Source organism: Cygnus olor, chromosome 13, assembly GCF_009769625.2.
Source record: "Cygnus olor isolate bCygOlo1 chromosome 13, bCygOlo1.pri.v2, whole genome shotgun sequence".
In the NCBI taxonomy this organism is placed as follows: domain Eukaryota; kingdom Metazoa; phylum Chordata; class Aves; order Anseriformes; family Anatidae; genus Cygnus; species Cygnus olor.
Genome location: NC_049181.1, coordinates 20,126,583 through 20,150,090, shown reverse-complemented (window position 1 = coordinate 20,150,090; position 23,508 = coordinate 20,126,583). Strand labels below are relative to the sequence as shown.

The 23,508-nt window shown below is 38.7% G+C and overlaps 1 protein-coding gene across 9 annotated transcripts in view; it reads right to left on the bottom strand.

Annotated features, from left to right (window-relative positions):
- Positions 1-23,508, bottom strand: part of TENM1 (teneurin transmembrane protein 1) — a 615,716-nt gene that overhangs the window by 251,176 nt on the left and 341,032 nt on the right. For 8 of the 9 annotated variants that reach the window (XM_040572077.1, XM_040572078.1, XM_040572079.1 and 5 more), the window contains one exon: positions 3,474-3,752. In XM_040572077.1, coding sequence (XP_040428011.1) covers positions 3,474-3,690 — 217 coding nt within the window. In that variant the 5' untranslated portion in view covers positions 3,691-3,752. Of the gene's footprint in view, positions 1-3,473; positions 3,753-4,390; positions 4,922-23,508 lie in introns of those variants that run through there. The other variant, XM_040572080.1, reaches the window with a different exon arrangement.

Below are 23,508 nucleotides of genomic sequence, written 5' to 3'. Positions count from 1 at the left end.
AAATGAAACGAAACAAACAAAAACCTTCAAGAAATTGCTGAGCTGTATCAATATTTTGAGCTACAAATCAATGTAATTCTGAAGCTATTTACTACATTCAGAAGTGCCCAGTCTCTTCTATATAAGCTACTGTGGTTAGGTAGCAGAATACAATGTCTTTATGGACATTAATGCAGATACAAATTCTTCCAGTTTCCATAAACATTTAAATTAATGATTCTTTTCACAAAAACAAAATCAGCACAAACATGTACACCTATGTTTGTTCCTGGTACAAGCTTCTCTCTATTAATTTTTTATTCTGAAGTGTTCTTCTCACATTCCATCATTAGAATTCATGTTTGACTGCTGTCTCACTCATCACCTTTATCACTTTATTCATGACTGTTACTATGTGCCTGTTTTCTCAACTATTCCCACACCTTTCATGCATGAAGTTCATGGATTTTACCCTAATTTTGCAATCCATTAGTTCATCAGTTACTGGGTACTATTTCAACTGCAGCTTGCAGCTACAGAAGAATACCTGCAGATAAATTGGGGATGCCCCTTTAACTTAAAAAAAAAAAATAGAATTTTTAATATTTAGAATTTTCTCAGCCTTAAGTCTTTCTTCAGACAATGATAGTCTGAAGCAATTGCACGCTATAGCTTTCTCCTTGCAGAACAATCCTTCTTGAAAAGAGGGACCATGGGTTTTCTGGTTTTGTTTTACATTCCAAGGATGTGCCAACCATGAGAAAAAGTTTGCTAATGATTCTGAGGAGGAATTTTAGAAAACAATGCATAGAAAACAAATTCCATATACAGGTTAATGGATTTGTGCGAGCTGCATAGTCCAAAACTTTTTTTTTTTTAAAAAACCTCTCAATACTGACTGAGCAAATATCAAGAATCACCAGAAACTCTGGCTGTCCTTTTGGAAACAGCACATTAGAACTGCAATCAAATCAAACTCTGGCTGCAGTCTGAAATTTTACACTCAGCTTTACAACCTTCTTTGCTCTTGCCTGAATTTTGAACTCAACACATTTTACATTTCAAAGCAATGATGCTTGCCAGGCCAAACATTTGGGTTCAATTTGTGGCAGGAGAAATCTATATGATTTAAATCAACACAGAGATACAGAGATGAATTTGTGGGAAGCTGAACAGATATATCTAGCAGTGCAGTTAGTAACTCGGTTGCAACAAGCTGAATTTGTCAGAGGACAAAACCATGACTTCTAGCACAGCAACGTTTGACTGCATCCTCACAAACCAATATACAGGTGTATGTTTTAAAAAAGATCTTTTGTGCTCAATAAATATTACTTAATAACATACAGACCTAGACTTAATTAAGGTAAGATGCCTCAAGGTAAGCAAGTATTTAAGCACTGCCCTATGTATTGACAAACTACTGCACTCAAGAGCTTTGCTGCAAAAGTAGGCATCAAGCCTCATACTCTAGTTTGAACCAGTACAAGACTGCATTGCTTCTAAGAAGGAAAATACAAATGCTTGTAAAATAGAAGACCTGAAAATTCGTGTGATATCTCCTAAAAATAAATTTGCCTGGAAAAATCTTGGCCCATATATTTCCAATAAAATCATTTTACAACGTGAGTGTAAAATACTTGGTATGCTAAAGCATCCATCTGGTTCCTAACACACCAGTCCCGAATAAGTGAGGTAAGTTCATGCCTGACAATTTCTTGCAGAAATGCACGCTAATTTGTCCATTTCTCCAAAATTATTAACATGATTGCTTTCAGAGGCACTGTTCTGGAAGAATAAATTCAGCATAGGCCGCACAGACTGGTTTCCTATGCCTGAGCAGAGAGATCACGACCCTTACATACTTGTCCGAGCTGGTGGAGCTACAGCTAGCACGGGTCCCAGCAGCAGTAAAGCTCTGTCCTCAAGGAGCTCTTCAGAGGCCTGACAATGCAGAGGCAATGCTTTCAGTGCTCGAGTTGTCAGGAACAAGGTAGTTGCTTTAAGTAGGTCTACAAGTACATTTGCATCATCTCCAGCACAGCAGCACAGACACATCTTAGTTAACCGAACTCTCCTGACAAGTGCAAGATCATTTGTCATGAGCCAAACATGATGGTGAAGTTTTCTACAGAATACTTTGTTGAGATTTGTATTCGTGACTTTTTCTTTCTCAATACTGCAGTTTTGTAACTCTCTGGAGGGACCATATATACATGTATGGAGGCTATCTCTAGCAGCGAGCTATCATTTCTTTCATGAATTACACGTACCTTCAGACAACATCAGCACTACAAATGTAGCTTGATTCAGAATATCTGCCATAAAACCAGAAAGGCTATAAGAGCTATGTAGCACAACTATTCTCATTTTTTGCATTAATTTACACATCACAGAGGAAACAATTTTTTCCATCTTCAAAAGCGTATTTGTGATTTGCTTGTCAAAATAAAAAAAATTTAATACCCAGAAAATTTGGGAGAGACTTGGCTGCCCGAGGAGTGGAAGACTTTTTTTTTTTTTTTTTTTTTAAGTAAGTACAGAAATTATTAGCTGAGAAATAGTGGCCACACTAAAATTTAACCACTTCCTTGAAGAGCAGGCAGGGGTTGCTCAGAGATCTTTTATCTTTAAGGGGACAGACTCTCTGCTTCTGACAAGTACACCAATTCCTAAAAACACTCTTCTTGCACCACCACCCTGCCTGAATTTGTGATGGAGCTAAAGGCAACAGATAAGCCACTTGTCTGTACGAAGTGTGTTAAATGCAGCGTATGGGTTACCACAAGAAGCAGTCTATCAGGGAGTGCTGCAGTAAATTCTTCCCATTTCCTTCCACTTTAGTCAGTTTTCAGCCTATATCTGTATCTAAATGGTAGCTTTTCCTAACCTTGGCTGCAACATCAGAAGCGATCAAATGTTTATTCTAGACTTCTGTACATACCATGCAAAAGGCTAAAACCAACCAACCAAAAAGAACTCAACCACCTGCTTGTTTCTTACAGTACACAATAATTATTTTCAGTTTTACTCATAAAGCTTTATATATTTCAGGTTACTTATAAGATTACAGATTTTGTTAAGAGGATTGTTGCATTTGAATTCATTGCAGACATAACGCAGAGATAACCTACAAAATCAAAGTTGATTTTGTACCCAAATCCACACAACACATGCAAGGGTAGTAAATAATTGACCAGGCAATGCTAGTGATAAGAGTAGCCACTCCTAAAGAAAAATTTATCTGTAGCTATCACGTGATGGTCTGCTGAATGCCACTTGGTCCATACTGCCACAAAAGCACTTCTACTTGAAAAAAAACTCCTATACTTCTAACATTGCAGTACGGTTAAAAAAAATACAGTAAGAAGTGTGTTATCGCCACATGCCTTTGAAAACAAAATGGCTGCTTGCCTGCTGACATCATTATATTGTTTCATAGCGAGTAATCAAAAAGCCATTATTGTAATTAGTAGATAAAATAAATGATTTACCTTCCGTGGATTGGTCAATGGTTTTTCTTTTTCTGCTCTGACTGTTATAATTAAGTCTTAGCTCTTGGCTATATTCATTCAGAGTTTCTCTTGAGTCGTAAGATTGTCTTTGCTTTCTGCCATCTTCGCTTTCATCTGAAGAACTTGTGTAAGTTAAATCCACTTCATGTTTAACTTTTGACAGTGGCTGGTAGGGTTTGCAGTCCATCTGCTCCATCTCTTATTAAATAGGCTCAAAGTCATGAAAACGAACAACTGGAAATCCTTAAGGAAATAGTCCTGGGGAAAAAATACAAACAATAATCAGTTTCAGATATCACATATAAATATTTAGCTCTCAAAGACCCAATTTTATTTTTAGTAGATATGAACCAATTAAATTGTATTTATATCACCACAACCAAGGAAAGAATCTGAATATGTCTAATTTTACTGTCTTACTCTTTAAAAATGATATTAAAATAACAATAACTTGAGAAACAAACAAAACCCCCATATCTTAAGTACTATCGCACTACACCAAGCAGTAAGTGTGCACAGTTATTGCACAGAGTATGTTACAAAACCACCTATTAGGTATTAAAGCTCGGATGGAACAGTTACTACTTCTCTAAAGAGGTGGATGTTTCATCAAGTGAAAATAACATCTTAACGTCTTTTAAAATATGAAGTATAGAAAACCAAGAAGTTCATTGTTTTGAAGTACTCTCCTGTAAATAAAATGACATTTAGTGAAGAATAATAGGCTTCACAGTTTAGAAAACCATCAAGACTTAGTAAAAACAAGTATATGCCCCTCTGCTACTCTGCGAGAGCACACAGTAGTTCAGAAGGAGGACATTGCCTTTGCAGATTGCGTGGACATTTCAAGAAGAAGCTTCCGCCCTGCAGCACAACCCACTTTTTCCTCCACATACCGTCTGAACCCTTACTGACGTGGGGGCCACACTGATCCTCAGTGAAACCTTCCAAGATGCAGCTTGCAGTTGTGAATGTCATTGAAATGATATTCAAATCCAACATCATTACAAACAAGTGGGCTGCAGATGCACATGCAACCTGTGCACTTGCTCTGCAACCTTGCTTTCATGCAGCTGTTCCTATCTCGCATTTTAATGCCAACTCTGCGATGAGATGACAGGGGTGCATGGAACACCTTTTACAGCAGAAGTACAGTTCACAGACAGTTAGCTCCAGTAAAGCAAGCTTGTATTTTTTTTTTTTTATTTTAACTGATGCTATTAACTTAGAAAACTAAACATAACAAGAAAGGCAGCTGTAAATATCAATGCTGGAGGACCAAAACCATAGAAGTTTGGAGATTTTGCTTAACGAAAAAGCAATTGCTGACAGCTTTGTAATGATTATAAGATCAGCGGCAGAGAGAGGTAATTTAATGCCTGATCCGGTACCAGCCCAACTGCCCCCAGGTGCACCAGGGACCTGTAACCCCACAAGTCCCCAGCTGCGAGCGTGCTACCTGAAACTCCAAAAGTGACCACAGAAAAAGATAAAAGAGACAAAAGAGAAACAAAAACATTACAGAAAGCACGTTTTGTCAGAGGACTACAGAGATGAATTTAACTTCTGAAATTGACTGAAGTCTTGGAAAACCACTGATGGCAGCTGTTACTGTGTTCGAGCACAGCAAAAGTTCATCTCCTGCTTGCGTGGGCTCCCAGTGCTTGTGAAAGGATTGGCATCCTGAGCAGGAGTGGCAAAAACACAGTGCATGGAGCAAGGAGGGAATACATAAGGCTTCTGACACAGCAACAGGAGCACAAAAGCCAGGCGTGCTGATCCTGGTGGCATGGCAGAAGGGGAGAGCTCTGCAGTGGGGGCAGTGTGGTGAGCCTGCCCTGCCCTGCTCTTCCACCTGCCATGTGCAGAAAGAGGTTAAAGACGTGGCTTTGCTCAAAACAGACTCTCGGGGAGGTTTATCCAGTTGTTTAACCTGAGATGGAATAGCTCTCCAGAAACAAATGCAACACAGCATCTGAATAAAGAGCTTTAGCATGTATATATTGTACGGATATACGTGTATATATAAAGTTCAGATCTCTTACACAGCAAAGTCGGTTTCAAAGCACCCAAGCCAATTAAAGCTCCTCAAGAGAGAAAAGGAGAACTAAAGAGCCAAGCTGAGCAAGCTGCCTGACTGCCAGAGACAAGCTGGCGGGCAAACGTGCTGGGGTTTCAACAACAAGCTCAAGGTTTTGTGCTCAGGATTGATCACACTGTATCAAGTTGGTGTTAAGATGCTTTTGTAGACAAGTTCCTACTAAGTGCTATTTGCTTTTCAAAAGCTATTTGCCTAAATAATTCACTGTTATTTGCCAACATTTCCCAAAGAAGTACTTACTTTATGAGTTGCTTTAATACTCTCACCTGCGATAGAAGAGCGCAAAGGTGCCGTGACTTAGAGGCACAGGGTTGGCTTAAAAGATTACCTGATGGCTCTGTAGAGATGATTACTGACAGGGAAAAGCCTCCCCATACATCCTGTCTGACACAACACATGGAAAAGATGCTGGAGAAATCAGGGAAAAATGAGGAGGAATTATAAGGGCCTCTACCAAGAAGATGCAGGAGACGAGAAATTTTGCCACGGAGCAGCAAGCGCGAGGTGCCTCAGACACATGCAGTGCATCCCTTTTCGGAAAGCACAGCAAACCTGACAAACTGAGCTCATCAGGGGAGTTTTAGAGCACACTGGTGTAAAATAACAACAATACAAAAAAAAAAAAAAGTCAGAAGGAAGACCAACTGCAGCCTGTCCAGCCAACTTTCCCCTTCCCACCCCACACCAGTGCTACAGGCACCAACAGCCCGGAGCCTCGGGTGTCACAGGAAGCTCTGGCCTCCTTCCACATGACGACTGTGCTTGTGCTTCTTTTAGTTTTCTTTAGGGCATTAATGTGCCATAAAGCCACAACTACCTGGCCTGATGTGAAAGGAGGTGATAAATCATTTGCAAGAGCTGGAAAAATACTTCATAAAATTTTTCAACACAAAATGCTTTTACAAACCAGGAACACGCAGCAAAATACTGACCACGTCTTCAAGCTTTTCCACAGCAAGAGATTCCTTTAAATTTAATGAATGACGGTGAGTTATGGTAAGTTGAATTTAAACACTGGCAATCAAATACTTGACCTTATTCCGTATTTTGTTTGGAGAAAGACAACTCAATAAACAACAACCCAAAATGCTGGAGTAAACCAGGAATTTAAAGAATATTGCCTGGATGTTTACAAGGGTTTCTTCAAATAACTGGCCTTCAAGTAACTAAACAAAACACCCAGCTGATCAATGTCAAGTTGACCTTGTCAGCAAAATAATAAAGTCTCATCAAAGCTTACAGTTCCTCTAAGTGACCTTTGTATGAGCGTCTTAATGCTCTCCTCCTCACAGACCACTTTTTTGATCTTTTCATTAGTGTTCTTTCATTGAAATGCTTAACAGAATATTTAACAAAATATAGTTTTTATAAAGATACGTAAACATGTTACACTTAATACATAAAATATAGAAATAATGCATTTATTTAGGCGCTAAAATGCAGATAATATTCAACCATACTTTAAAACAGATCACACAGTTTACAATTAGATTTACGGAATACATAACTGATTTTAATTCCCAATGAAACACTGTTTCCAAAACCATCAAAAAGCTCTATTAGATGGGAGAACACCACATTAAGTCATGGAACTAATACAGGTGTGTATATGGATTTACAGTTTTAATGTATGTTTTATGCGTATGTTGTTTTAAACACATGTTGTACGTCTGTTCAGAAATGATTTTCACATTCCACTTGCATTAAAACCCTCTTACATCACCCACCCATTTTCACGTTCTCCGTAGATCAGGATCACAGAATCACAGAATGGTTTGGGTTTGAAGGGACCTTAAAGACCATATAATTCCAGATCCTACTTGCTTAGAAACACAACAAAATCAGGACAGCTGTGGCTTACCAGACAGCCTATGCCGAGGCTGTTTGCACATACTGATCAATAGGTATTTTATGAGAAAACTCAGGGTGTGCAGCTATACTGCACAGAAGCTCTGCACTCAAGCACAGCAACGCCACAGAGATCACATCACTTTAACAGGGCTTTGTATAAAATCCCATCAGGATGCTCTGATCGGGTGCCCATTTCATAAGATCTCCATACTGACTACCCACGATCAACCCCGTCAGATCACCAGTGGTATATCCAGATGGCTACCAGTAAAGCCAGACTTATTTAGAGGTCAGGAACAAGAATATGAAGCACTGTAACCTGTTTTGGCCTCAACTGAGCATTAGGTCCAATACTCACATACTCCAAAATACATAGAATTAAAATGTAGTTGCAGTTATGATGCTGACATATAACCAGGAAAGAGTCATTGTTTGCAACCTAAATTCAGAAGACAGCCTCATGTAATTCCATTTCGCACTCTCAGAGGGCTGTTCTATCAACCCTACCTGCATATTTGCTCAATTCCCTCACACATTTCTTTCCATTCAACATATACTGTTATCTGAAAGTTAGCATTTGCTTATTACATCTTCAGACCACTGATTTCTGAAAATGAACAACTAAGCAGAAATTGCATCGCTGTATCGCTGAAGGCAAAAACAATAGTGCTGTTATTCAGCAAGTCTATTCTGATATATAAAACTATAAAATACAAAAGGCAAAACAAAAGCAAACACTCCTGATATAAATCTTTGAGAAATGCAATACCAAGAAGAAAAACAAACAAACAAACAAACAGCAAAACAACAAAGCAAAACAATCTTGTGACCTTGTGCAGACCATCAATACTATATCCCTCAAATACTTGTTTGGGTATTACAAACAAAGGAAGTCCTTTCATCCTTCAAGTTCTACATTTTACAGAACAGTTATACACATAGAGAAGGATACCAGTCAAAATGGCTGAGCAGCAATAGAGTAGGAACAAATCGGTATCTAGATGGTGTATGAAATTAGACAGCAATAGGAAGACATCTAGAAAGACTATTTAAGTTTGCAGAATGGAAGCAGATATCACTTTTCACTGGAAGAAAAAAAGTCATACACTAACCAAGAAAAAGCAATTGAAGCAACCCGCAAAAAACTGAAGAAAGACTCAGAGGAACTTAAAAAACAAACAAAACAAAACAAGAAGCAAACAAAATTTACGCAAACGTTCTTAGTGGATTGTAAAATAGAAGCACATCAAAAGATACTTGAAGGCAATGTAATGACATACGAATCACTGAGTATGATGTGGCCAGTATTTCTCTGTGTATAAGAATTGGAAATATTGAGACAATGAAATATTCCTGCCTTAAAGTGGACTACATCAGACACGGAAGTTCAAAAAGCATCTTTCAGGGAAATACCACAGGTTAAAAACGCTCCCTAGAGGGCATGTAGTTTTAATGTATGGGTGGATTACACTTCTCCATACATTTTTATGTCGTGACAGACACAAGAGGGATAAGGTTCATTTTCACATCTAATGGTCTTCATTTAAAATTAGTCAAAGTCTAATTTAATTCTAGTTAACAAGGTGGTTCAGAGAGTTGTTCATTTTATCAAAAATTTCACAGAGAAACCACTAGAGAATAAAATCATAAAGAAGGTAAGTCAAGTTGTGGCAGAATGTGACATACAGCAAGCCTGACAGTGAACTGAGAAGCATACGTTATGGCAGCTACTAAAGTGCAATACCCAACTCTTGGCCAAGACGCGCCCTTCACTTTACTTGGAGAATCACCACTGACTGCAAAATGATACAACTCCCTCATGCTTGCTTTCAGAAACCAGCCCTTTGATGTTAGCAAGCTTAGGTCAATGGGGGTTCAAGCACAAAAGATCAGGCTCTGCTGCCGAGGGATGAAGCACATCCATGACTCAGGGCAATACATCCTGGCCGGGTTCAGAATATCCTCTGAACTCTAAGTCTTTCTGGAAAACTGTGCTTTAGGTAATACAATTCCTGGTCTTACTGCAGGATAACTCCTGGTGAGAACTTTTAATTTCAAATAATGAAATCACCATGAGAAGTGTTGTAAAGTATCTCTGCATCTCGAAGCTTCAGATATCTGGGAATGCTGCAGAATGTGAAGAAAGCCTGTGTTTAAGTAAAACTAACCGAGTGCCTGATGTCTACTGATGCAGTACAGAACACACAGGAACATCACCTAATGCCTTTGCAACTTTCTAACTACTTCCTAACTGCAAAGCAGGGATGATACAGGGAAAGAGGTAAAGGAAGTTTACCCTGTATGAGAGTGTAGGTTGAGTTTATGGCATCAGTATTTCTATATGGATTCTGCAAAAGTCATTTTTCACTCCAGGGAGTAAAAAACATATGTATGGTCAAGGTTGTATTTTCTTAGTAAAAGATGTTTTAAAATGAGACTAGAATTGAAGAAAGGGTCATTGCCTTTCACATTCAAGTATGCTTGGGACAGCTAAGCTTTCTGCCACCACACCAGGATATTTCCAACATACACCAGACACTTGTTTGTACTGAACGTATCCAGATGAAGTAATAAAATTCTCCTCAGTGGAAGCTCTGGTTGCTCTCCACTGCCATGGTTACTGTTTTGCAGTCAAGGGCAAAATTTTGCATTTTTAAAACATGAAATTAGGAGACTCCTTTTAATAACTGAGTTCTATGAAAATATAGTTTCACTTGGATTTATTCTGAACTAGAGGTTAAAAAAAATAATATTTTTTAGTGTGTATAAATATAATCTATATACATTATATACACATGCACATACTATGCAAGTGCTATAATTTCTCTAACAACAGAACACAATAAACTGCAGTGTACATGTACTTATGTGTATGCCAGTAGAAGAAATGGCATCTTAACTTAGTAAACAAGTATTGTCTTTTGTGAGGCATGCTGTTTTAAAATACACAGACATAGAGGAAATATTGTATTCATTTACATGTGACAAGAAAAACGGAATTGTTTTTTGGCTATTTGATGATAACGAAAATTGTATGGCCATCAAATTGAGATAATTATTGCTGTGTCTCTTTTCCAACTGTGTGCTTAATTAAGAAGACCCAGTAAGCCCTAATTAGCAACAATGTAATTTTTAAAACCCAATTTAGTATCTGTGAGATTACAAAAACTGAAAATAACATGTTCCATTCAGATATTATTAATTTCTTGAGATACCAATTTAAATTTTGTAGTATAATAAGGTCAGCGCATGAGAATAATTTACAATGCATCAATACCATGGACCATCTAAGAAAACAATTAAAGCATTAGATTGTTTGTCACCGATACTAGTTGCCTTGGCAATGGTGTTTGAAATATCAAGCTGAGAATTTTGTCTCCATTCCCATTTTTCCTGTTTTAAATTAGAATAAGGAAAGAAGCCTTCATTGAACAAACAGACATATTCACCAGAGTACTTATGAACATATCAAAGCACAAGGCCATGTTTAAGCATCATCATACCTGATGAAACAAAAGCTTTGATCAGTTGACATCACAGTGAACAAAAGCACAAAAAGGGAATTTTACTGGTAGAGGTTATTTCTTTCTGGCACTGTTCTTATGTTTTCTTTCTCCTGTCTAAGAAAGATCCTACAAGACGTCATGGAACATTCCAGGGGGCCTCAGCAATTTTCTTTCCCGCTTAAAGAACCGAAAAAACCTACCAAACAAAAATCTCTGAAACAAAATGCTGAAGGCTCCCAACTCAATTTTGCCAATGGGACACAGTATCTTAAATATTATCAGAATCTCTGTAGTCTTGCTTACTCCTCAGCTTTGTTGTGGCTTGCTCATATCATTGACAGTGTTTTGGGGAAGGAACTGCTTCTTCATTTATTTTTGCTGCATTAGGACTTCAAGGATTTCTAGAAGCAGCACTGATTTAGTGTCAGGTTTGTTTCCAGTATAGCCTAAAATGTCAGAGCACTTAAATTAGGCATGTGATCTATGCTTTAATGTCTAGCAAGTATACAAATATTCAAACAAGTTATCACAGCAGCTGTGTAAGAATAGTGGTAGCTTCATAAGTAGTTCACTACACACACAAAATTAATTTTTCACTCTTTTCCTAAATACTTGGTTTTCTTAACTTTTGCTCTTCTAACTTTAGGAAGAAATGCCATGAATTATTGTGCAGTTCTGACATCATCTAAGTTAAAGCTTAAAAAGCTATTCAGGCATTTGAAGTGTATATTTATATATATATACATCCGCACCACCTTCATTTGAAGTATCACTCTGGTTGCTATTTGCATGCCTGACACCATCATGCCTGTGAACTCATCTTACTGCTCCTTTTCTTCTTGCTTTGATGTCTGCCAAAGTATTCAGTGTCTTCAAGTGCCACGGTTCTGACAAGCAGACCCTCCCAATGGACTTGTACAATATAGTGTGACTTCCAGAAGTGCTATTATTTGAGCTGGTGTCAGATCGATTTTCCTCCTGTTCATGATAATGCTATGATCTTGCAGGGTTGAAATTACTGCTGATTTATGCCTTGACGCAACCTCTCGAGAACTGGCTTGTATCAGCATGTCACCTATGAAAAGGTACATTTGAATCCTCTGAGATCTTTTGAGTGGAACCTTTGTTCTCATTTCAATAGAGAATCTTTTGTAATGGATGTTTGCTAGAAATTTCTCCTGCAAGTACCGAGAATCTTCTGTAGTGCAAACTGGAAATATATTATGCTTCTATCCATTTTTACCACTTGTAAGTGTTGGAGTCTTCTTGGCAGAGACAAATTTAAGATAAGTTCTCCATCCACAACCTTATGCTTTTTGCAAATTGATTATACTATTTTCTTCAGCACTTCACGAAGCGCAGTAAAATGTTCTGCTGGCCCTGGAGAGTAGGAACATTCCCCATCTTTGTGTCTAAAGGTTCACCTCCACAAGGAAATGTCACAGACTAAAACCATACAATCATGCCTCCTGTATTCTTGTGCAATTCAATCCCTTTATGTCACGGCATTCTTTTATTTGGACTTAAGAATAGGAAATAATTTCCTCTGTTACTTGAACATTATTCACATTTTTACATATTCTGCCTTTTAACATTATGGACATTTTTAGCTTTCTCACTACAAGTAGCCCCTTACCTGCATCTTAGTAAGCATTGTTTTCCATAAAATGTAGCATCTTTTCAGGAAAAAATCATTAACAGATATACAATGATTTCATTTTTAAACAACTAACCTTGCAAATTGCAATTGAAATCTTCTCACCTGTTTTTAAAATCAGTTTCTGAAATCTTATTTTTATTTTTTTTTCTTTCCTGTTGGTAGAGCTAATTTAGCTAAACTGATTTTTTTCTTTTTGTGTTCAACTTTACCTCCATGATGGAAGACAGAAGACAGACATGGGGATGCAGCCATTTTTCTTATGGCTTTATGAACATCTTCGCCATTTATTTCCATACTAAAGTACAATAACGCACTAGGGAAAACATTTTAGGTATATAAAGATACAATGCTTATTCAGACAGAAGTTTAATGTTGAACATGAATTTGCTCAACTATCTGTGAAAAATACACTGCAACTGCATTAAAGCACAAGCAAGTTAAAAAAAAAATTCCTCAGCCTCACTAGAAACTGGTCATTTCCACTCAGAAATACTTCTTCAAACCAGGTGGCTGTTGTATTTACTAAACCATCACTACATAAAGCACCTTCTCAGTGGGGCCTCTTAACACTTCTAGACAGGATAAAAAGCTTTTCAGTGAGGAGTTACTGGCCAATTCCTGTTTGCCATGTCTTTTTTTCAGTGTAGGTGCTGCTCATATGGATATTGCCCTTTCTCCGAATTTAGGCACCACTATCAACAATAGGCTTTTCAAGAACACTAGAGGAGGGACTGAGGGCCACAAACTGTTTGGAAACTGGTATTCTGCAACAACTAATTTTGATGAACCTCCAAAAACACAGTTAATAGCCTCTGTGTCCCCAGGGACAACCCCAGGAGAGCAGGATGACCACAACCACCTAGGTCCACCAGCTAGGAGGAATGAATCTGTGCCACTCTTCGCTTGTTGGAATGAGCTCTCAAAAATCTGAGCTACTTAAGGCCGTGTATCATATACCTGATACACGAGTATCTCCGGTGATTACCCTGCCACAGCACTTGCAAGAACACATTCTCCTCAGCCCTCACGTAACCACTCCATTTAGCTCAGCTTGCTTTCTTCAGTTGAAGAATTATATGAAGAAAAAGGAAAAAAGGAAGAAACAGACTTATGTGGCTTTTATCTGTTGCCTTTACACATATCTATGCATATACACATACATACACACACACAGATGTGTGTGTATATATATATATATATATATATATGTACACACGCCAGCAGCCTTTAAAAAAAAATCAGAACCATTATCCCTGCCTTAATATTAGGATCTGCTGTTGTCTTGGTGAATCATTTTTCCTTGGGGACGTTGTATGGATAACAATTCAGCTCCTGTTAATTTTATTTACATTGGGAAAAGTAGGAGGACTGTAATAGACGTTTAATGTGAAGCTCTGTTTCTTTCATGAGCAAGTAAAATGTCACTTCCCTTTCCCAAAGCACCAAGAGGCTCCTTTTACTGTCACAGAACACAATTATATGTTAGGGCTCTGCTGTCTCTTTCCAGCCAACAAGGCAAGAAAATGACCTTTCTTTAACCTATGGCTGAATTGCATTATATTCAGTTCAGTGAACATCCTTTTTTATATTCTCCCGTATCAAGTGCCTTCTTACTGAGGTTAGGAGATGGGCACCTGCCTTTCACAACTGCCAGTGATCTCATGCTTTCCAAAAAAACCCTTTCCTTTCAGGAGGGATGTTTACTCTCATCCCACCCTTCATTCCCTGTTTTGCAGTGTTTGTAAATACCTGAAAATGTTCAGAGCTGGTAAGAAGCCTCTGCCAGCAGGATGTGGTTACTGGCTGCTGCTCTAAAAGGTCAGGAAGAAACAGCCCATGTACACTTACTCCACATCTTGCAGTGGTCTTGTGCAGGATAATGGTGCTCTGAGAGTCCCCACGTTCCTCCTCCACTCTGCAAACTGCACGTCTTATCCGCCCTGTTTTATGGGTAGCTCGGTAGGGAAAGGAAAGAGATGGTCCCCACTACACAGGTATCTCAGCTGCGCTTGGGTTTACGTGCACAAAATGCTTGGGGAAGCAGAAGAAAGTAACTGTGACATTAATGAAGTAAGCCACTGCTGATCTGCACAAGAGAGCAAGTCAACAGCAAAGGATTTGTGAACATGATGCTGAATGACAAATATCATTGCTGAAGAAAATTGCACTGTACAGCTGTAATGGAGTGTGCTGCTAGAAAATTAAGAAAGTTCAGAGACAAAAGAACACCGCAGAAATTATTATATATACACAGAGCTCGAGTCACAAGTAGCCACAGAAATAAGTTGCCCTAGAAAAGCACTCAGCATCAGTAGATCTGCAGAGAATTCCCTGCCTCACATGTTGTAAATATTCATGTTAATGCTTCTAGGCGAACAGGAGCTCGAAGGTTCGGCAATTTGGCATGTGACAAGAAGTTTTCTGTCAACTGTTATTAAGGATGACTCAGATTAATCTCCCCTCTGCCTAAGAAGGAAGGTTGTGTAGCTTAAGGACACCTTCCTAAACGTTACCATTTTACCAACACGCTGTTTGTTATGTTAACACTGCAGGCACTATTAACACGGAGGTAAAATGTGACTGCAGATGCCAAAGGAGACAGGCCAGTGACACGCATTGCATCAATCTTGGGAAGAACTCTGGCCTCTTACAAGCTGAGCCCTCAGTTACTGTGATTGCACTGCACTGAAAACAAACGGGAGGAAGCAAATCATCAAAGTAAGATGAAATGGTCATTTCTTGTTCCCTAGCAAAAGACATCTCGGTATATAGTAGAAAGACCAAACGAAGTCCTGTGCCTAAATCTGAAATCACTCCATGCCCAAGTAATGCTGCTTTGTGAAATGCCTGGGGCTACACATAGCTAGGGCATTCCCAGAATCCCATGAATAGGAACATCGGTCTACATCAGCAATACAAGGAATACTTGCATGTGAAATGGATGTCCTATGCCAACCTTTAAAAGGACAAAACTTTTTTTTTTTTTTAAGTGAAAATACAACGCAGAATTGTCTAAACATTTGCCTACATCAACATCTTTACCTGTCAAGCTGATTTTCTTTGAAAATTGATACTGGCTTTGGAATTTGATGTAAATTAAGGTTAAAGATCTCCATTATCAAAAACAGGGAAAAAAAGAGAGAAATAACTGCATTAATTCCTTTTAAGATGACCTAATAAAATACAGGCTTTATGGCCACCTACAGTACACTGTATAATTATGGAATAAAGATGCACTGTCCATAATAAACAAAACAACCAAACAAAAAACCCACCAAACCCCACCACTGTAGATGCAATCTGTTTCCTAAAAGCACAGGTCTGAATATGCTCCTAGAGCGCGAGTCCTGTCACTGCATTCCCTTAGTAAACATCTGGCTCTCAAAGGGTATGTTTTGTTAATGGTTTTTACAAACACACGTATATTTTTGGCTTCAAGAATAGTACAAGTAGAATTGTTTTAATCTATGCAAATTTTTACTTTCTAGGGAAAAAAAATGCAGAAATTCCTCCCACACATAGAATCTAGTTATATTTTTATATCTCGGCTTTATAGAATTACATGGAACACAAACCTGCAGGCTGAACACTAAACATTAGCATGAAATTTGCTACTAAAGCAATCATTAAAGGGTCTATTTCTCATTTCAGCTCCAACAATTCCCAACCCCATTATTAACAGACTTCTAGCTAAGCTTTGATCAGGACTGGAGACCTAATCATAGTTAAGATACACACAAAAGAAACCCTTATTCTTTGCTGGTACATACAGCTCTTACAACAGCTGACTTTGAACTACATGTGGTGAAGACGTCTCCAGAAATAAACAAGGATAGAAACGAAGAGGCTCTGATTCTGCGCTGCTCTGTGGTGCTCTTCTGAGAACAGCAGGATCCGGTCCCTGGGTGGACATCCCAGCCAGAGCACTCTGAAGGAACAGCAGTTATCTTTCCAGTGGCTTCAGCTGATCTGTATTTAGGGAATGAGAGCATTCCCTAAAAGAACGTGATAGAGTGAGTATCATATCTACAAAAAGAATGCAATAGTCAACTTATTACTGGAAACAGCTGAATAGCTGGAGGAAGGAAACCTTGTTTAGCACGGAGAACTGCTGAGAATGAATAACCATTTCCATCCAGCTCTTGTCAAACAGCACAGCACAGCACCAACCTAATTCTGCCCATCTCTCACTCAAAGTCCTGCTAGTAAGTGAAACGCATTGGGATTTTTTCTTGCCTGAAACGAACTCGGGTATAAAGTCTAAGTATTTAAAACAACTTTGCAGAATTCATCTTCTTTTGCTATGTCAGCATTCTCAGCCCAATAATCATTATTAAGTATGTGCTATGCTTGTCAGCAAAAAATGTCTACGGGAAAGAACAAAGTAGAAACTTTATACTTTTCTTTCCTCTTGTGTTTCAGTTTTATTACTTTTTTTAAAAAAAACACAATAAAAAGCAAACAAATGAGTTCAGTTAGTGTTATTGCTAACCACTGAACATTTGGTAAGCAGACAATTATTATACTCCATGTGACATACTGAAAAATACTGCTCTTTGGTTAGACTTGTTTAAATACAATGTATGCTTTAATAAAAACAGAAACAACAACTCCTGTTCCAGACTACATTGTAAACTACATATTTGTAACCTCCTCACATCCACTGGTTTATTACTTGATAGTTTTACAATTTATGATTGGAAAAACGAGCTCACTAAAATTACAAACGTATACTGTACAGTAAAGGTCATCCTCACCATTACCGTCTTAATATTGAAAAATTAAGTCTGAGCAAATGCAGAGAAACTCCTGGAGCTGCAATATTCACCACCTTACTGACTTTGGAAGTTAGAGACACGTTTCCTTTTGCTGGGAGCCTGTGCCAGTATGGAGTGTGCGTGCTCTGAACTCTGTCGGGAACTGCGCTGACGCACAGCAGCATAATTGAGCTCAGCCTCCAACTGCACGCGTTTAGCAATGTAATGTGATTTCTTCTGTTCAAGTTAGAGGGCTAAGATAACCATTACAAAAGCACTGAAACACTGACAAAACCTGTCTTATTAGCAGTTTGAGCGGGTCCATTTTACAACCACAGATGTTTGCAGGCTGAACTACTTCAATAGCTTGACTTCAAACCATCTTAAGCTGTATTTCAGCTCAAAAGTAATTTGGATAACAAACAGCATTAGTTGAGTTTGGAATTAAAAATCCTCCTTAATCTATTTGTGACAAGGGAAGGAAAAGAGAAGTTCATATTCTAGTGAAGGTGTGGGGCACACAAGATGTTAAAAAGTGAATTCGGAATTTATACATTATTAGGATAACATCCAAATGCTGGAGATCTCAAATTAATCAGCTGACCAAAACACCGAGTAAATTTATCTCCCTGATGAGTTTAAACAAAAAAGTAAACAGGAGAAATTGAATACTTATAGCATAAATAGCCAGGGTGAAATGTGGAAGGTAATCAACATTATCATATTTACTGAAAGTTAAAGACTTAAATTAGTGAGTACCATGTGTTTATCTACCTAATTTCAGCTTGCTAACAATCTAGCCCAATCATCATTTTCCACATCAAATGGTTATGAGAAGTAGTCAATAAATGTTTAATAATGAACAGACACCTTTTTACATCAGACAAGCAACAAAAACATCACCTTTTTACATCAACAAAACCAAACCAAAACCAAAACAAACACCTTTTTACATCAGAACAAACAACCAAGACATAACACAACATACAGTTTCATTAGCTTCACACACAAAAAAGGAAAACGGGTCTGCGTGGGATACTGCTGCTTATAATAATGAATAATATTTTATCATAAAATTGTGTTGTTTGCATGGAAATGATAAGAAAGCAACGGTAATGGCCATTTAGTGATCTCTGAGTGGCTGATTTTAATAGTATTAGTTTGGATTTTAGCTAATGAATATTAATTTTATTATCACAAATGTAACTGATAAACTGAGAAAAAACATTTGTAAAAGTTATCTTACGCATTTAAGCATCATGCAAATATTGAAGCACTCTGAGAAGTATCCTGCTCAGAAAGCACGAACCAATAGAGAAAAAGCATAAGAAATGATGACAAAATCTGGAGAAATCTGTCACTGCCACACACACGCAGCTGACTCCCACTGCCAGGGCCTTTTCCATCGGGACACCGGTACTGCACAGCCTGTATCGTGGTCCCTTTTACCAGGTCTCTATTATTCCAAAAACATCATTAAAGAAATAAAGAACAGTTCTCCCAACTGCCAGTTTTTCAGTTCAGCACCCACTCCTCTCAATTCCCAACCGGTGTAAGACTATTTCTGATTGAGTCACATTAAGCGCTGAACTCCACGGTTGGTTTAGATTGTGTAATTCAGAGCTCTGTCAGCAGGATTAGGCTGATCTCAGCACAGATGCACAAATTCCTAAGAAGTTAAGGTCTCCTAGATTTAAAATAAATAAATAAGGAAGCCCAAGTTAATCATCAGAAACAGCCTAACCAGATTAAGGTTGTGAACTCTGGACGACCACAGTGTTTTCCAGCAGCTCAGCAAGCTTAATCCACAAGTGGATAATACGATACAAAGCATTGCTATTAAATATTCCCTTGGAAGACACTTAACCTATCATTTCGGTAGCGGAAACAAATATCTTTGTGAAATCTAATAAGAGATTTAACCACGATCTTTAAGCAAGCTATCAAGGGCTACAACTGTTGCCATGTTAATCCTTTTTCATTCCGCAAACATATTTCTTTGGGTATTCAAGCTCAGTGTCACTTGAAATAAGGTAACTAAATATTTCACTGGGAATATATTAAAGTCTTCCCTTCTTACAGCAACTTGAACTAACAATTAATTTAAGAAACTACATTTCAGCACCCACATTTCCAAGACAGGCCAATTATCAAGGGCACAAAACTGTTCCTCCTCTGCCATGGACAGTTTGTGATTCACGCAAATTTCTCCAGAATTTCATGCTCCATTCTGCATCTCTCCTTTCATCCCAAAGATACCATAACTCCTTTCCTCCCACTTCACAGAAGGGTGCTCTGCCTTTGAGACTGCTGATACGACACCGAGGTCTGACCACAGGTCTGTTCAAGGTCTGACAATTCGCAACTATACAACAGATTTTTCAAAAGTATGTGCATGAAATGTCACCTGTCACATATTACCAAGGAATGCTAAATTTTTCCACTTATTTTTATGGGTAACAGTAAATTATAATGCTGTATATTCCTAATAAACAAAATCAATTCCCTGAACAAGCTGTGTTAGAAGCCTAACAACTTCGGGGCATACAAGTAGCAAGGTTTCCCACTACCGCATCCACAAACCATAAGACAAGACTCAATGTAAAAATATCGTTAGTGCCCAACAAAAGAATTCTTTCCATGTTAACTCTTCCTTGAGTCACTTTCTGTGAAACGTAACGTTACTTTAAAAAAAATATCCTTACTCATCTTTATCCATACTGATTAATACTGGGATGAAATAGTACAGAATCATTTCAAAATACCATTTCATTACAAGTGGCTTAGTGTACACCAAGTGTGATGTAACTTAGATTGCCTAATCAGCAAAGGTCATCCCCATAGTCTAATCTTACTGGGTACGTTCTACTTGTCAGTTAAGCTTGGATGAACACACACAGTTAACAGATTGAGCAAGGCCTGCAGATGTTTCCTATCAACTCTTGACAAATGAGAGATAGATAAGGCCATACAGTTCTCATGAGCTGTGGATTTGGACATGCTGGTACCTGTACAACAAACTGTTCACATCGTCATGCAGAAATTAAACCTCTGCCATATGATTCAACTCAGTCTGCAGCTAAAAAGCTGCAAATTACAAATAATCACAAATGCAAGGCCATTCTAATACGTGACATTTGCCATACAAATAAAGATTTAGGGCCACCTAAGTAGTCCAAAGCTACCTACCCATCTATTTTACAATGAATACACAAAATCATACTTCCCTGAACTGAATGTCTTTCACCCACAGGTTTATTTTTTGTAGCTCTTTACCTAAAAACCTAGAAGTGTTCTTCCCAGTGCTGCTCTCGTGTTCCTCATTTGGCTTTCTATGCCAATGCATGCTGTAAGTGCCTTCCTGTTCGCGCTCAGCCCAACTGCTGGTACAGTGCCTGTAGATAGCTCAAACAGCTGCATGCTGCTACACAATGTGTTCAGAACAAGTGCTAACGTTCCACATTTTAGCTACCATACTCTATAATAGAGGTTAATTTTTGCTTATGCTTCACCTGAAAGAGTGACAGGAACTCTTGTCTACCAGCCCTGAGATTTACCTCAGCCCCCTGCAGAAAAGCATTAAAATTTCATGGCACTGAAAAAAGCTAATCAGACCATTCATGCATAATCCTGCTCAATTTACAATGAAATAAACTCTGTCTTGAGAACATGCAATTTTGGAATAGAAACGGATAATCTTTGAAGGCTTCAGAGTTTGCATTTTGGTATTTGGATATTGCAAAATACGCGGTAGTCGTTGTTCCTAAAGTACTCTTAGAAACAATGCAGTCCTCCCACCACAAAGTTCAGGGGAAGGAGAACACTCACATGTGGCTGTGTTTTCCTACCCCATAACCTGGAGACATCCTTAAACACAGAGCCCCAGGTGACAGGAAGAAGAAAGTAAGGCAGTAACAGAGAGGTATCATGGTCGCTGTTTCCCCAGGGGGCTTTTTAGAGAGGAATTGTCAAATAAAAGTAGTATTTAATATAAAGTTGAAAAGGTTTACGATGCTACTATCCGAGAACTGTTCTGGGACAGACTTCTCCCAGGACTGATCCCTTGGCAAGCAGAGATCTTTATGGACAGCAGGACAAGGGCTGCTGCTTTTCTGTCTGCACCTCCCCGAGCAGAAATACCATGCTTATGCCACACTCAAACAGTGAGCCTGAAGCTTCTGGAAACATTAGACCTATCGTACCCACACCACACAGTCAATCCATGCACATGCCATGAATCCAGCATCTTCAGACGTGTCAGGCTTGCCCGCTGCACAAACCCCCTGCCTGGGACATGTGCTGGAGGCTTGTACATGCACAGCAGAAGCATCAAGGATTCCCTAGTGAAACCAAACAAAATTTCTGCAAAGAAACAGGAACATGGCAGGGACGTAGCCCCAGCTGCAGTGTGTCTCCTGAAGTGGCCAGATCTGCTCCGGGGTTTTCAGACTGACCCCTGCAGGGGAAGAAGCTCGCTCATACCTGAGACATCACAGGCTGGATTAGTCATACGTTTCACTGCACACCTCCAAAATCTGAGGGCATATCCAAGAGGCGAATGATAAACAATGAAAAGAGCCCTAATAAAGAATAAATGTGGATAGCAGATTGCTTAAAAGAATGACACATAATTGCCCATGTGTATTTGGAGGTAAGGGCTATGCAAACAATACTGCATCGGTCATTTTTTTTTTCTGACTGTAAGAGAGTACTCACATTCTCCCATTCATTTTTCACAGAAATGCTCTGAGTATTGGACAACTTCTGATTAATTTTCCTTTGCTTTCCAAAAAAAAAAAAACCAAAAAAAAACACATTTTTCTTTTGAACAAAACAATCCTCTCAAACAGGAATGTAAATTAACCAACTTCTTATTCTCCAACACTACTCCATAGACCAATGCAAGTATCAGATTTAATGCCAATGGGTATTTATTATCCAAATAAATTTGTATCAATTAATGGAGAACAACTTGACTCTGCACACATTTTCGAAGTACAGCTCAAGCAGTCATACATTTATAAATCTTGTCTCAATTTATTTAACTTATTTCACTGTTCAAATCGTCCCTATGAAAATTACATAGATAAGCTTGAGATGTGCACACCAGACACATTCACTCCTTCGTTCATCAAAGAGATGCCACTGACAATGGGCTCATACATCTAAGTTATGTAAAAGCATCAGCAGCTTTAGATTTCTTTGATAATGTTTATCCACTCTTGATTTCTGAAGAGCGCCCATCACTTTATAGCCCCGTGCCATTACCAGAGCCTCTAAGAGCTACTCTTCTTCTTAACAGTACTCTCAGTTCCTTTGCCAGTCTCACCAGTAGGAGGAGACCTGAGTTATATTGGAAAAAAAAACATACCCTGAACATCTGTGTGAAGTCTGAATTTCCAACAATAGGTGGCAATACTGTTGTGTGACATATGAAGCATACATGTTTACGTGCATGCACACGTCCAGACATTTTCTACCCCACTATGCCATTTTTTTGATACCGTGCTTCATTTTTTTTCTTTCAAATGTTACCCAATGCCATTTTTCAACACCATACAAGTAAAAACTGTCTGGTTTGTGTGCTTTTTACAGAACAGATGGATCATCATGACACTTTATTTTAGTAATTCTCCCTGACAAACAGCAAACCACACCACTCGGGCTAGGAGGCAACACGTGAATTGGTATATGGTCAGCTGGGTAATGTGTAGCACGACTGCTCCATGGGAATCTGAAGATTTTTCAGGCAGACTGAAGAGTTCTTCCTGGCCCTGGTGGAGCCGACCTGGCTGTGGGGGCACTGGTGGGATTTCAGGGGTCCAAATATATCTCAAATTGCAGTGGGATGCAGAAAAAGTCCAATTTCTGAACAGAAAACTTTAAACACGGCTCTTCTTTTAGTGCTTCTCAGGTTGAATCTCAAATCCAAAAGTGCACTGGAGGGGCACCGTGCCAGTTGGGGGTGTAAAATTGCTGCTTTATGGAAAAAGCCCCTAAGGTAGCATCAGGGCATGGGATTTACTGGAGATCAGAGACCAGCTGTGGGAAACCAGAAAGGGAACCTGTCCCCTGACCCTGCTCCTGCCTTGCCAGAGCTCCCAGGAACACGCAGGGGCCACCTCGCCCCTCACACCTT